This window comes from Eufriesea mexicana, unplaced genomic scaffold (assembly GCF_001483705.2).
Source record: "Eufriesea mexicana isolate 0111107269 unplaced genomic scaffold, ASM148370v2 scaffold762, whole genome shotgun sequence".
Lineage (NCBI taxonomy): Eukaryota > Metazoa > Arthropoda > Insecta > Hymenoptera > Apidae > Eufriesea > Eufriesea mexicana.
This window is the reverse complement of record NW_016908915.1, coordinates 205595-220850: the sequence shown is the minus strand read 5'-3', so window position 1 is coordinate 220850 and position 15256 is coordinate 205595. Positions and strand designations below refer to the sequence as shown.

Genomic DNA, 15256 nt, shown 5'->3' with positions numbered 1-15256 from the left:
GATTTTTAATATTAAAATATACTTTAATATAACAAGTAAAAAAATATTTTATTTGTTATGGGTTTATAAAACTACAGAGGTAAAATTTATTTGTATAGATAATACACTGCTTATTTTTATGGTTCTAAAATGAAAAATAAACTTTCATTTTACGTTGTTCATATAGTTACTTTTTTTGTTTTGAGGTTGACATTTGTTTTTTTATTTCTCTAGAACCATGAAATCATTTAGATTTTCGCGAAAGTCATTCTTGGTTGAGGTTAATAATAGTTCTCACTAAAAACTATTAACGACGTATAGTTTAAAGTGGTGTTACAATAGTAATTTGTGAATAATGAATACTGAACAAATTTTGAAGTACGACATTAAACAATGTTTAAATTTAATAGTAGTTGGTAAAGATACAGATGTTACTGAAGGATGGATCAGACTTAAAAAACTAGAAAGTGAACCTGTATATGGGCAATTAAATAATTATGAAACTATCTTACGAGAAATACTCAGTGATGAGATAAAAAATGTGCAAGAAGTACCAAAGATCTTGATCTGGTTTTCAAAATATTTAACAGAGAAACCATTTACCGTTCAACCAATTTCAAATGATATTGCAACAATGTTAAGAAATACAGAAATCAGTGACATGTCTCATTTGACAATGATACTTCAAGTATTATTACAACATAGTGTCTATTTATCAGAATCTGTGAGTCATTCGAGACTTTCCGAAGCAGTTGTTGTTAGTTTATCTACTTTTGTAATGCCGTGTGATCCAAAAAAAATTTCCGAGTTTAATGACAATGCTACTAAAGTACAAAACTTTTTGAAGGTAGTAAGGTCAAAGTCTAAGAATATTGAAAATGATAATTTAATTTTTATATGTTTGCAAACATTATATAGAATAATATCTGATACTAAACAAAAACAAGATCCTGGGCCAGGTTTGGCTGCTGTATTACAAGTGGTAGAACCTTCTATCATACCACAAGCTGTTAACTGGATTCTTTCTGAATCACATTCTAATGCCCAATTAACTCAAGCTTTAAAAGTTTTATGTAGTTGGCTTCCAAAATGGATAGGTGATCGACTTAGTACTTGGATTATGGAATTTATACTTGGCTTAGAAAAACGACATAAGTATTCAATACTTATTGAGGTCACAAAAGCTAAACTTGATATAATGTTTCATGCTTTATCAGTACCTGTATTTCGTCAAAATGCTTCCACAATTATATTTTATATATTAAAAAGGCAAGGATCTCCATCCTTGTTCCAAAATATAGTAAGAAACACACAAATGGTGATATCTTCTTTTCTAATGAAAGAATATTCTGAATCAAGCAAGGAATGTATACAGAATTTAGTTGATATCATGAAAATACTTACATTAAGATTTTCAAATCAGCGTGTCTATAATAATTTGGAAAGTAGCTTCCCAGTACAACCCCGAATGCATATTGTTAAGGAAATATGGAATGAACATGTTTGGGTGGATGAAATGGAAGAGATTGAACCAGTAATTGAGTCACCAAAAACCCATTTGGGAAAAGTTGGATTATCAAATCTTGGAAATACATGTTATATGAATAGTGTATTGCAAGCATTGTTAATGACCAGACAATTTTGTTATGAAGTATTAATGTATAAACCTTCAAACAAAGTTGATGATCAAGTTGTGCTTAAAAAATTGCAAAATTTATTTGTATTGTTATTATATTCAAAGAGGATTTCCTTGGCACCAACTGAAATTTTATTAGCTTCACGTCCTGCTTATTTTCTACCGGGTCAACAACAAGATAGTTCAGAATTTCTCTGGTTAATATGTTGCTAATATTTTAATGCTTATTTTTTACATTAAAGTAACATTTTGTAATTACTATTTGTTAATTGTAAGTTTACTAATGGGACCAGAATTTTCAGATTTTTTTGCTTGATCTTTTATATTTTTTAAATAAATTATGTATGATAAGATATTTGATTAAAATAGTTTTTGTAAACATCATGTAATTTGTTTTGTTTTTTTTTTTGGCAGTCATCTTTTAGATCTTTTACATGAGCAAGAGAAATCAACTAGTATAAATAGTGAAGCTAACAATTCTAATCTTAAGTACAAGGATGATAGAGAAATAAATGATATTTCATCAACAAGTGAAGAAGGAGCTAGTATTAAACGTTGGACAACTGAAGAAGATTTAAGTGGAAGTATTGTACTGGAAAGGAAAACACAATCACTAGCAGATTTTACTCAAGGTAACTTGTTTTATAAAGTGTATTTTACTATAAAAATATTATTGTAAACAGATTTTATATTAAATTTATATTGGTTCCCATGTTACAGGAGAAGACTTGGCACAAGTTCAGCAACTTAGTGATTCACATTCAGATTCCACAGACAGTGGAATACAATCTGTAGGTGGAGAAGATACAAATACACAAATACCTCTTGTACATAGAGTACTAGGAGGAAAATGTAAAATTACTTATCAATGTGCTCAGTGTGATACTAGTTCTCATAATGCGGATAAATTTCGTGATTTACAATTGTGCTTCCCAGAGGAAATACAAGAGAATCAGGAAGTTTCTGTACAAGATCTCATCAATTATTATCTTACACCAGAAAAATTGACTGGTGAGAATAAATATCGTTGCGATAAATGTATGAAGCTATGCGATGCACAAAGGATCATAAAAATATTGCACACACCGACATATTTAATTTTAATATTAAAACATTTCCGTTATGATTTCGATACCAGATTAAGAACGAAATTACGGCACAAAGTAATGTATAACGAAACTATACAATTACCAGTGTCAACGCCATTATGCACAACTACAGAAAATTATCAGCTGTATGCTGCTGTGGTTCATTCAGGTTATAGTATGGACTATGGCCACTATTTTACTTATGCTCGCGATTCAAAACAAAATTGGTATAAATTCAATGATAGTTATGTTTCACAGACGACATTTAATGATTTTAAAGATTTAAAACCTCCAGACACGCCTTATATATTATTTTATGAGAAAACTGTGCCGTTTGAAGGACTTTATGACGAGGATAAACCTGAATTGTTAACATTAAGTAAATATTTACAAGAATTAGTAGCAAACGATACTACAGCTTATATCGAGGAATTGAGGCATCAAGCTGAAAAATCACAACGTGGACGGCATAGTTCGATATTGTTTCGAAAGAATGAGAATTCGGATGATGAAAATCCTCCACCTAGTAATTGTCGGGGCGCAGTTCATATGCCTGCGAGTCGTTTTCTTTATTAAGTTATTTTAACATTTAAATATTATATTCTTTTATAAAATTAATCGAATATTCCAAGTAAATTTGTAATACATTTTCCTTATGTTAGTAAGGAAGACAGAGTTCCTTTTTGAATACAGTGCTATTGTATGGATTGGTGTAAACGTTTTCGAGAACAGTATTGTATGAAAATTTATAAATATTTGTTTGTGCATTGTTGCTGTACATTTTTATATGTGTAAAACAAATTTGTATATGTTTGTACATTTTACTATTATTTTTAATATTTGACTAATACATCGTAAAAAATTGTTAACATTAATATTGCAATATTAAAATATTGTGAAATATATGTAACGAGTACTCGCGAATTGTACTTAGTATACATTTTTTGTAAATTTTAAATAATTCTTTTAAATGTCACTGTGTATCAATGTATAAAGTTAAGAAAGGAAGAAATCACATTGTTATTATTGGAAAGTGTATTATATAATTGCGATGGAAAAAGAATACAAACTCAGTATTTTATAAGAAGTTTAATATAATTGGCTGTGTTTTTACATAGTGTATGGATTGAAAAAACAGTATTTACATAATATTTGAAATACTATCAATTTTATAATTATACTTTTGTCATGTTTTCGCACACAATGATTTGATATCTATTTAAACAAATGCCCTCTGTCGTGTGAGAAAATATACGTGTTATTTGTTAAACGATTTTGTATTAACGTTTATTCTGGTTTCTATTGTGCATTATTTATTCGTAAATTAATAAATAGAATGTACATAATTTTATAATTTATCAAATTAATAATTTCTTAGTTCAGTATTCAACAGATAAAAAAAAATACTGTCTATCTTAATTTATAGTTGAAATATTGTAGTGTACAATATTTATTAAGTTTTATGTATTTGTAAATCTCTTTAGACGGTACATGAATAAATTATGCAAAGTAAGTTTTTTATAATAGATTTAGTACGTTGTATTCATTGCTCATTGAATAGTATTTGTTGATATAGGAAAATAGCACAAAAAGAATAAACATTTAATTAACATTTTGTTGCACAATTATGTTATTATTATTGATATTATTTATGTGTGGTGCAACTATTTTCTGTTCGTTAACATTATAGTAAACTATAAGTGTGAGAAACTCACTAAAATATAATTGAAAGTAATAAATAATAATACATGATTTTTGTCTATTAAGCTATATAACTTATTATCTTATGGGATAACCCCATTTTGAACTCCACATAATTGAATAATATATTTTATTAACTTTCTCTATTAAGTTTTAATTACTTTTATTACATTTTGCAATATATATATATATTTTGACAATACTTAATTTACCATAATATCGGTATTGTAACCCTCTTATTTCACCGCGTCGTGTCGGAAGATAATTAAGTGTATTAACTATTTGATAACAGTGCATTGAGTCAGTAATTACAAATACTTTACGTGGGTTTGATAAGAGAGCATTATATGTATTATTTTAATTGTTTGGTCGACTTTTCTACCAGTTAAGTCTTTTGTTTGTATTACAAGCAACTCAGCAAAATTATGAAGAAAGTGTATTTAGCTGTTTTTGCTAGTAAGTTAACTCAATTACGCTATTTCATATACTACTTTCGTTCTTTTATTCTATGAACTTGGCGTTGTCAATAAGACAATGTAAGATAAAGAAAATAGAGCAAAGGAAAAGGAAAAATATAGTTTTATGAAAGACGTTTTTCATCGATTATTATTAGGTAATATTGGAATGATGTCATATGGTTTATTCTTTGGTTGGTCATCGCCTTCATTGCCTCTTCTGTTGCAAGACGAGAGTCCTATACCTTTAACATTGCAACAGGCTACATGGGTCTCATCTATTTTCACCATGGGTGGTGCTATCGGTTCACTACTTTCTGTTTACATCGTAAACGTAATTGGCAGGAAGTCGACCTTTGTTTCCACTGCCATACCAGCAGTGATAGGATGGATGATGATTGCTTTCGCGACATCAGCATGGGTAACTTATTAAATATCTTTTTATTACGTACAAGTGTAACAATGTAAATCGAAATCAAAGATTTTAAATGTTAAGTTAATAACATTTTAACTAAAACGATTTTACGAGCAGTATATGAATCAAGCTTGCAGTTAGATAGTGGCTACTAGTTTTAGCTCTTTCCATATTTCCTTTATCAAACTTCTTGTAAAATGTGTTTCATAAAAAGCTATTCAGTAAACATTTTTCAAACTTAAAATATGTAATTGCCACCATTTATGTGAAATATTGTGCTACAGGAATTAATCCTGGGTAGATTTGTTTGTGGATTAAGTCAAGGAATTGGCTACACTTCGGCCACCATGTACGTAGGTGAAATTTCGCCCGCTGACATTCGTGGAATATTAACGTCGATGTTGACCGTAGCTACGAAATTTGGTATGTTCGTTGTGTGGACGATAGGACCGTTTCTCTCCGTGAGAGATCTTGCGCTTGTATCGTCATTGATACCAGTTCTTTTCTTCGTGAGCTTGGCATCATTACCTGAATCTCCATACCACTTGATGCTTCGTGGCAGACACCAGGAGGCGATAAAGTCTCTCATGCAATTAAGGGGATCCGGGGATGTTTCAAAAGAAGCGGATATCATCGACAAATCCATAAAAATCGATCTGACAAAAGACACTGGATTATGGGAGTTGATCAGCGTCTCCGGGAACAGAAAGTACATTCCTATTTAATAATCGACAATTTTTTAACTAATTTTACCAAACCTCGAATGACATTGACTCGACCACGATGACGTTTATATATCTTATAACAAAAAAAATTGAATTCGCGTTAAATAATGTTTCTCCGAAATGAAAGCTTTTTATTATTTTCATTTTGCAGAGCATTAATAGTTGTGCTGGGTCTGTTCGTAATTCAACAGTGGAGTGGCAGTTTAGCAATAGTTTCGTATGCCGAACTAATTTTCAACGAGACGAATAACCATTTTGAAGGGAAATATGTGACCATGGTGTTGGGTGGTATACAAATGCTGTGCTCCGTGATCAGCGCGTGCGTGGTGGATCGCTACGACAGGCGGACTCTGCTCCTAATTTCCGCATCCGGCATTTCTATCTCCACTTTCCTCATTGGTTTATTTTTTTTCCTTCGACATATCCAAATGGACGTCAGTGAGATCACTTGGTTGCCAGCCGCTGGATCGATAGTCTACATCATCGTGTACTCCATCGGTCTGTCCGCACTTCCGTTCACCATGATGAGCGAGGTTTTTCCAACAAATGTTAAAGCTCTGGCAAGCACGATTGGAATACTGTGCTTCAATTTTTGCGCCTTTCTCGTAACTCTCTCTTATCAGGATATCGCTAAACACGGCATACACGTCGCATTTTGGCTGTTCTCCTCGACCGCTGTTTTAGGCACCCCTTTTATATATTTCTGCGTGCCCGAGACGAAGAGGAGAACGTTGCAGGAGATACAACAGCAGTTGCACGGATATAAATTGTAACAAAGATTGTAAATATTTTTCTATTATCGTTCATCGAGATCATTGTCAACATGTACATACAGTTAAAATGGAGATTCATCGATGAAGATTCAATCAAATGGTTTAGGAAAGAATAGACTAGTTTGCAATCAAATCTTCGAATTTATTCACTAGATTATTAGAGCATGAAATAATGGAGTAATTTAACGAGATTTTCTAGTATGTGTTTTTAATACTCGAAATGATGTGCGAGACTTGTGACGAGACATAGGACGTTTCAGCGAGTAGGATGTCTACTCTTTGTTTGTCTAAAAGAGGAATAGAAAGGATAAGATAATTTGACGACTTTTTATGTCCAGCGTAATAAACAATTAGTTATCATTAAGTCACGTTTGATGTTTGTCGCTGAACTTTACAGATATTTTTTAATATTTCAGATCGTGACAAAAGCGAGGCGTGTTCCATGCTTGTTTCGCATTATAGTCCAATGTTACAAGGCTAGAGCATGTTTGGTATGGGCCACTTTGTTATCCCATTCTCCTGCAGTTCAATCTTATTGCAGTCTAATACAATCTAATATAGCTTACTAAAAATCTTGTAAATGTCGTTCATTAAACATACTTAAAGATACATTTCCTACAGTCTATTAAAAGAGAAGATTATTTTCCTGTTCCATACATTATCATCTGATTAGGCGAGCGCAATAATCAAGAGATAATTATCATTTATTAATTCAATGCTAGTCAATACTAGTCTAATTGTGCTGTAATAATTACGAGTCATTGAAATTAATTGACTTATCAGATTGCATAAACCATTTTCTGATTTATACGACGCGATGCTACTCGGGCTAAGTATATATAAACCATTACTACTAGCAGTGATCCCTTCTCATTGATGCTCAGACCTAATAGTGATATCACGTGTAATTCCATATCCCATAAACAATTATCGCACTGTGATTTTATATAGAAATTATTTTTCACTAAATTATTCGTAGATGGATTATTTTACACACTGATAAACATTGTATTTATTAAATAATACCATGATAACACGTAATAGGTTAATTTCTCGATTGTGTAAACGAATCGTTAACTAACCGCGTTGATACGAACAGCGTGCAAATATTTATCCATGAAAACTGAAATAACACAGTCGAATAACATAAAAGAAATATTTTGTTCAATGAAACTAGTGGTAATGGAATTTATGTTCCATCTGAAGGGACTAATTATCGTTCGGTCGCATGTGCCTGATATTAATTAACACCCAAGTAGTATAGTATATATATTCTATTCGCTTCGCGTCCTGCTTAAGATTAGAAACGAAATTTCGGCATAAAGTAATGTATAACAAAACTGTACAATTACCAGTATCACGCTATTATGTACAATTATAGAAAATTATCAGATGTATTCTGCAGAGGTTCATTCAAGTTATAGTATAGATTATTGTTACTATTTTACTTATACTCGCGATTCAAAACAAAATTGGTCTAAATTCATAAACGATATTTAATGATTTTAAAGATTTAAAACCTCCAGACACGTCTTATATATTATTTTATGAAAAAACTGTGCCTTTTGAAGTACTTTATGACGAGGATAAATCCGAATTGTTAATACTAAGTAAATTATCTTATGGGATAAATGTATTTTGAATTATGCATGAATGAATAGTATATTTTATTAACTCTCTTTTTTAAGTTATAGTCAATTTTATTATACTCCATATATATATAGTCTAGATAAAATTTACCATAATATCGGCATTGCAAGCTTTTTATCTCGATGTGTCGCGTCCCGACGCGCCGTAATTAAAGATATAATCTGTTTGATAACAGTACATCTAGCCAGTGTTTATGAATACTTCGTGTAGATTTGACAAGAAATCATTGTCTGTATTGTTTCAATTATTTGGTCGATCTTTTTTAAGCTAAGTATTTCGTTTGTATTGCGAGCAATTCAACAAAATCATGAAGAAAGTGTATTTAGCTGTAGTTGCTAGTAAGTTAAGTCAATTATTTCATATATTACTTTCGTTCTTTTATTCAATGAACTTGGCGTTGTCAATAAGATGATGTAAGATAAAGAAAATAGAGCAAGGTAAAAGGAAAAATATAGTTTTATGAAAGACATTTTTCATCGATTATTATTAGGTAGTATTGGAATGATGTCATATGGTTTATTCTTTGGTTGGTCATCGCCTTCATTGCCTCTTCTGTTGCAAGACGAGAGTCCTATACCTTTAACGTTGCAACAGGCTACATGGGTCTCATCTATTTTCACCATGGGTGGTGCTATCGGTTCACTACTTTCTGTTTACATCGTAAACGTAATTGGCAGGAAGTCGACCTTCGCTTCCACTGCTATACCAGCAGTGATAGGATGGATGATGATTGCTTTCACGACATCAGTATGGGTAACTTATTAAATATCTTTTTATTACGTACAAGTGTAACAATGGAAATCGAAATCAAAGATTTTAAATGTTAAATAATAACATTTCAACTAAAATGACTTTACGAGTAGCACTTGAATTAAGCGTTTGATTTCTCTGAGATATGGCTAATACTTTAAGCGCGCAGTTAGATATTGGCTACCAGTTTTAGCTCTATCATACGTCCTATGTCAAACTTCTTGTAAAATGTAACTCGTAACAAGTGGTTCAGCAATGACTTTTCAATTGTCATTATTTTCTATTAATTTTGTGCTTCAGGTATTAATCGTGGGCAGATTTATTTGTGGATTAAGTACTGGATTTGGTTACACTTCGGCCACCATGTATATAGGTGAAATTTCGCCTGCTGACATACGCGGAATACTAACGTCCACGTTGACCGTAGCCGCGAAATTTGGTCTGTCCGTTAGTTGGACGATAGGACCGTTTCTCTCCGTGAGAGACTTCGCGCTTGTGTCGTCATTGATACCAGTTCTTTTCTTCGCGAGTTCGATATCATTACCGGAATCTCCATATCACTTAATGCGTTGTGGCAGACACCAAGAGGCGATAAAATCTCTCATGCAACTAAGGGGGTCCAAGGATGTTTCGAAAGAAGCGGACATCATCGACAAATCTATAAAATTCGATTTGGCTAACAACACTGGATTATGGGAGTTGATCAGCGTCTCCGGCAACCGAAAGTACGTTCCTATTTAATAATCGACAATTTTTTAACTAATTTTACCAAACCTCGAATGACATTGACTCGACCACGATGACGTTTATATATCTTATAACAAGGAAAAATTGAATTCTCGTTAAATGATGTTCTTTTAAAATAAATGCTTTTAATTATTTTCATTTCGCAGAGCGTTAGCGGTTGTGATGAGTCTGTTCATAATTCAACAATGGAGTGGGAGTTTGGCTATACTATCGTATGCTGAACTGATTTTCAACGCGACAAATAACGATTTTGAGGGGAAGTACGTGACCATGGTCCTAGGAGGTGTGCAAGTAGTGTTCACCGTGATCAGCGCGTCCGTGGTGGATCGCTACGACAGGCGGACTCTGCTCCTAATTTCCGCATCGGGAGTTTCTATCTCCACTTTCCTCATTGGTTTATTTTTTTTCCTTCAACATATGCAAATGGACGTCAGTGAGATCATTTGGTTGCCAGCAGCGGGATCGATACTCTATATTGTAATGTACTCCTTCGGCCTGGCCGCACTTCCGTTCACCATGATGAGCGAGGTTTTTCCTACAAATGTTAAAGCCCTCGGCAGCACGATTGGAATGCTGTGCTGCAATTCTTGCGCCTTTATCGTAACTCTCTCTTATCAGAATATCGTTGAACACGGCATACACATTGCGTTTTGGCTGTTCTCCTCGACCACTGTTTTAGGCATCGCTTTTATATATTTTTGCGTGCCCGAGACGAAGAGGAGAACGTTGCAGGAGATACAACAGCAGTTGCACGGATACAAATTGTAACGAAGATTGTAAATATTTTTCTATTATCGTTCATCGAGATCATTGTCAACATGTACATACAGTTAAAATGGAGATTCATCGATGAAGATTTAATCAAATGGTTTAGGAAAGAATAGACTAGTTTGTAATCAAGTCTTCGAATTTATTCACTAGATTATTAGAGTATGAAATAATGGAGTAATTTAACGAGATTTTCTATTATGTGTTTTTAGTACTCGAAATGACGTGCGAGACTTGTGACGAGACATAGGACGTTTCAGCGAGTAGGATGTCTACTCTTTGTTTATCTAAAAGAGGAATAGATAGGATAAGATAATTTGATGATTTTCTATGTTCAGCGTAATAAACAATTAGTTATCATTAAGTCACGTTTGATGTTTGTCGCTGAATTTTACAGATATTTTTTAATATTTCTGGCCGTGACATAAGGGAGGCGTGTTCCATGCTTGTTTCGCGTTATAGTGCAACGTTACACGGCTACAGAATGTTTCGTATACAGGACATGTATGGGCCACTTTGTTATCCCGTCCTCTTGCAATTAAAGCTCATCGCATTACAAACTTCTTTTAAATTTGTAACTTTAATATAGACCATTGAAAATTTTGGAAATGTTCATTAATCGTGTGAGAAAGATTTTGTACAGTCCATTAAAAAAAGGAGATTATTTTTCTGTTCCATACATTATCATCCGATTAGGCGAGTGGAATAATCGAGAGATAAATATCATTTATTAATTCTACCACTAATGGGTCAATACTAGCCTAAACATGCTGCAATGATTATGAATCATTGAAGTTAATTGACTTATTAGGTTGCATAAACTACTGTCTGATTTATACGGCTCGATACTACTCGGGCTAAGCATGTATAAGCCATTACTACTATCAGTGACCGCTTCCCGTTGATGATCTGACATAATAGTTATATCACGTGTAATTACATAATCCACAAATTATTGTTGAAACTTGTTTTCATATAGAAATTATTTTTCATTAAATTATTCGTAGGTAGACTGCTTCACACACCGACAAACATTGTATTTATTAAATAATTCCACAATGACACGCGATGGAATGATTTCCTGATTATATAAACGAATCGTTACCTGCACGCGTTAGTACGAACAGTAAGCAAATATTTATCCATCAAAACAGAAATAACACAGTCGAATAACGTAAATAATATATTGTGTTGAATGAAACCAGAGTTAATGGAATTTATATTCGATCTGAAGATACTAATTACACTGTCCAACAAATTTTAACTTTCTCTTTAATCTGTAATATTCATTAGTTTATTCTTGTTGACTTTGTTTTCCTGAAAATGAATTTGTAGCCAAAACTTTTCTATCACCCTCAGTTTTCGAAAATTGTTAGTTTTTAAAAACACTCCCTTTTTGGCTAAGATAATAGGTATATGTTTTCACTTACTTTTTTATACAAATCGCAAAAGGTAAGAAATTTTTTTAAATCAAAAATATTTTTTTAAATCATAAAAATAAATGTTTTTTTATGTTCTGTTTTCATGTTGAGTTCACCTAATACAAAATTGCAAATTTGGCAGATGGATTCGTGAAAATGTGCTTATTTCTATTTTAAATTATATTTTCTAAAGTACAATATAGAATTAAGTACAATGTACAATTAAGAACAAATTAATATCGAAAATTATAAGAGAAAGTTCACCAAGGGTCTGCCTTCCCGATGCAATCATAAGAGTTCATAAATTCATCGCAGAAATTGCGTAATTTGTTAATTCTCTACTACAGAATCAATTTATTAGAATGTATTAGGAGCACATAACCAGAGTTAGTAATCCTATTCAATTGAAATCAGCGCCATCTATGATTTTGGCCTCGAAGCTCGGATTTAGTATCAGGAACACAGATACGTGAGGAAGTCGTCTAAAAGCAGATGGCGTGATAGACGAGGACAGATGGTGGTTAGAAAAGGATAGAGTAGCTTAGGCTGCGAAAATTAACAAATTACACAATTTCTGCGATTAATTCATGAACTTTTATAGCTGCATAATAAAGCTGAAGCTTTGAGCAACATTATTCAATGAACATTACAGATTAAAAATCGCTTTGAACATTGTTATTTCTCGGTCTCTTGTGTCTGACGTTAATTAACGTCCAAGTAACGAATGGCGTTATCTGCACTGTAAATTGCCTGTGTACATGCTACTGTATATGGTTAGTATCGCCAGAACGTATAAAAGATGGTTATAGCAGAGATATTCCTCTATTTGTGTCTCGATTACGCGTTACCATCCTGCTTTCAGCTCTTCAAAACGAGAACATTTGTTCCGAATATTGGGCAAGTAGGTCCTCGTGTCGTTACAAAATGAGATAAATTCGATATTATCGATGATACTGGGTCAAGTTCATGAGAATTTCTTCAGAGTTCAGAAAAATATTTCAACTTTATGTTATTCCTGTAAATCGTGTGTGTCTCGTAAATGAAGTACATTTCACCCATCTTTCGTGTTCATATTTTCACCTGGTTATGTCGGACGTAAGTCGTTAAGCCGAGACGTGGTAATTAAAAAGTTTGCTGGAGTAGTCGTTATTGCGGCTCGTTCACCTTCGAAATGTCCGTGAACGAAAGACCAATAGAGAACTTTTATCGATGCAATTACAACTGTCCCGAACCGCAATTTTATTTCCTTGTTGGAACGTTCGAGCAATCTCACGTGGCAGTTGCAAACGTGTCAAATGCAAGGCTTTACTTGGCGACTTCTGCGGTTAAGAACAACGTGTACGATAAAAAATTATAACAAAACGTAAATTATAACAAAGATAATTTTTGCGACAAGACAATGCGTTTGGCTCAACTCACCGTGGGTCTGTTTCAGGGATGAACGTGTTCAATGATACCGAAATTATTGCTCGACTTTCCCTCCGACATTGCTACGAACGAAGCTTCTTGGATGGTGTCTTTATTGGAGCTTGGAATGGCTTTCGGATGTTTCATCTCGCTACTCATCGTCGATCGTGTGGGCAGAAAAATCTCGATATTGCTGACCGCCATCCCTGCCCTTCCAAGTTGGTTACAGATAGTATTGAGTTCGTCGATTTTGGTAAATACGAGTTGCACAATTTTTTAGGATATTTATTTATCAAATAATTACTCACGAACTTTTCTAATACGTTCGAGAAGCACACGTGGTCTTCCAATATTTGCACGACGACTCGGTTCCATGTTTACCATGTTAACCTGCGTATCACGTATGCGTATTTCTCAAACGTGATTTTTGCTGTTTCCAGAATCTATACGTGGTTGGTTTCATAGGCGCCACTGCCAGTGGCATAATTTTCACGAGTGGTTCGATGTTCGTGACAGAGGCCTCTCCTCCTCACGTTCGCGGTGCCTTGTGCAGTTGCTTCGTATTAATGGATTATTGCGGTGATCTTCTGGACTACGTAATCGACTCATTTGGCACTGTGCAGCAATATTCTTAAGTGGCGATGTCGTTAGCGATGCTGCAATTCACGATGTTTGTCTGATTCCCGGAGTCCCCTTATTACCTGCTGCGACGAAAGAGATTCGGAGCCGCCATGGATTCTCTGATATTCTTGCGTGGAACTGCAAACGATGCCGAAGAAATGGATATGATTATGAGGTCAGTGGAGCCTGATCCTTGGAGCAATGGACTCTTGTCATCCATCTTTTATTTGCTCTCTGAGTCAGGTAAATTGAATTTCATTTTTCATATAAAATTTTCGTACATCTTCGTTCGTGGATTCTTTGCTCACGTCAATGGTAGATTACAATACCTTAAAGTAAAAAATAAAATTAATATTAGATTTAATTATACTATAAAGAATCTAACGCATTTATTTGACTCTCATTTGTGAAGATAACTGACCTTTTTACCAGTGAACGTGTTGTGCTTTCAAACTTATAGATCTTCGTAACTTGTAGCTAATGACACATCGGTTATTTGATGTTTCAGGAGGAAAAAATGCAATTGTATTTAGTGTGTGTGTAATGACGGTGTAAGTGTTCTCAGGCTCGGTTATTGTCATCATTTATGGCCAAACGGTCTTAGAGAAAATTCAGGATGTTCAATTGCAAGGGGCATACATTGGTATTGCCTTAGCAACGGTGCCTCTGATCTCTTATCTCGCGTGTATCAGTTTAGCAGATCGTTTGGGAAGAAAACCTCTGATGATCATATCCAACATAGGTGTTTCCAATTGCAGCTCCCTCCTAGCCCCTTACCTCTACGTGCAAGAACTCATCACGAATAGTATGAATCTGCAAGTGCTGTCTTTATTAGTGTAGTGAACGTCTCTTTAGGATTAGCCAGCTTGCTTTTCATAGTCACGAACGAAATATTTCCGATCTACGCGAAAATAACGTGTGTGCGAAAACAATGTGTGTTTAGCCACGAGGAGACGTTGTTGCCGAGAAATAAGGACAGCGTCGATTAAAAAAGCACATAAATTATTTATTGAAAATGTTAGAACAGCCTTTTAAAAGTCCATTTCGGAAACTATACAAACAGGTACTGAAACACGAAGAACTTTACAGTAATATGTACATTTAAGGACACGAACAGTCT

General features: G+C 33.7%; 3 protein-coding genes and 1 pseudogene across 3 annotated transcripts; all 4 read left to right on the top strand.

Annotated features, from left to right (window-relative positions):
- Positions 1-249: 249 nt before the first annotated feature.
- Positions 250-3390, top strand: LOC108546683 (Deubiquitinating apoptotic inhibitor). Its single transcript, XM_017898892.1, has 3 exons — positions 250-1812; positions 2030-2247; positions 2336-3390. Exons 1-3 carry the CDS (start codon positions 335-337, stop codon positions 3277-3279), a joined length of 2640 nt encoding a protein of 879 aa, XP_017754381.1. The 5' UTR covers positions 250-334; the 3' UTR covers positions 3280-3390.
- A 1596-nt stretch (positions 3391-4986) lies between these two features.
- Positions 4987-6772, top strand: LOC108546673 (facilitated trehalose transporter Tret1-like). The gene is made up of 3 exons (XM_017898883.1): positions 4987-5280; positions 5559-5983; positions 6151-6772. Exons 1-3 carry the CDS (start codon positions 4987-4989, stop codon positions 6770-6772), a joined length of 1341 nt encoding a protein of 446 aa, XP_017754372.1.
- Positions 6773-8729: 1957 nt separating this feature from the next.
- LOC108546692 (facilitated trehalose transporter Tret1-like) lies at positions 8730-10687 on the top strand. Its single transcript, XM_017898905.1, has 4 exons — positions 8730-8764; positions 8917-9175; positions 9473-9897; positions 10066-10687. The coding sequence occupies exons 1-4, from the start codon at positions 8730-8732 to the stop codon at positions 10685-10687; spliced, it is 1341 nt and encodes a 446-aa protein (XP_017754394.1).
- A 2846-nt stretch (positions 10688-13533) lies between these two features.
- Positions 13534-15125, top strand: LOC108546672 (facilitated trehalose transporter Tret1-like; annotated as a pseudogene).
- Positions 15126-15256: the final 131 nt, after the last annotated feature.

What these genes read in the sequence shown, in the direction of transcription:
- LOC108546683 (XM_017898892.1), top strand. Translation starts at nt 335, where the DNA reads ATGAATACTGAACAAATTTTGAAGTACGACATTAAACAATGTTTAAAT. An exon ending in GATAGTTCAGAATTTCTCTG is followed by an intron (nt 1,813 to 2,029) that starts GTTAATATGTTG and finishes TTTTTTTGGCAG; the next exon opens with TCATCTTTTAGATCTTTTAC. An exon ending in ACTAGCAGATTTTACTCAAG is followed by an intron (nt 2,248 to 2,335) that starts GTAACTTGTTTT and finishes CCCATGTTACAG; the next exon opens with GAGAAGACTTGGCACAAGTT.
- LOC108546673 (XM_017898883.1), top strand. Translation starts at nt 4,987, where the DNA reads ATGAAAGACGTTTTTCATCGATTATTATTAGGTAATATTGGAATGATG. An exon ending in CTTTCGCGACATCAGCATGG is followed by an intron (nt 5,281 to 5,558) that starts GTAACTTATTAA and finishes ATTGTGCTACAG; the next exon opens with GAATTAATCCTGGGTAGATT. An exon ending in AGCGTCTCCGGGAACAGAAA is followed by an intron (nt 5,984 to 6,150) that starts GTACATTCCTAT and finishes TTCATTTTGCAG; the next exon opens with AGCATTAATAGTTGTGCTGG.
- LOC108546692 (XM_017898905.1), top strand. Translation starts at nt 8,730, where the DNA reads ATGAAGAAAGTGTATTTAGCTGTAGTTGCTAGTAA. An exon ending in TTAGCTGTAGTTGCTAGTAA is followed by an intron (nt 8,765 to 8,916) that starts GTTAAGTCAATT and finishes ATTATTAGGTAG; the next exon opens with TATTGGAATGATGTCATATG. An exon ending in CTTTCACGACATCAGTATGG is followed by an intron (nt 9,176 to 9,472) that starts GTAACTTATTAA and finishes TTTGTGCTTCAG; the next exon opens with GTATTAATCGTGGGCAGATT.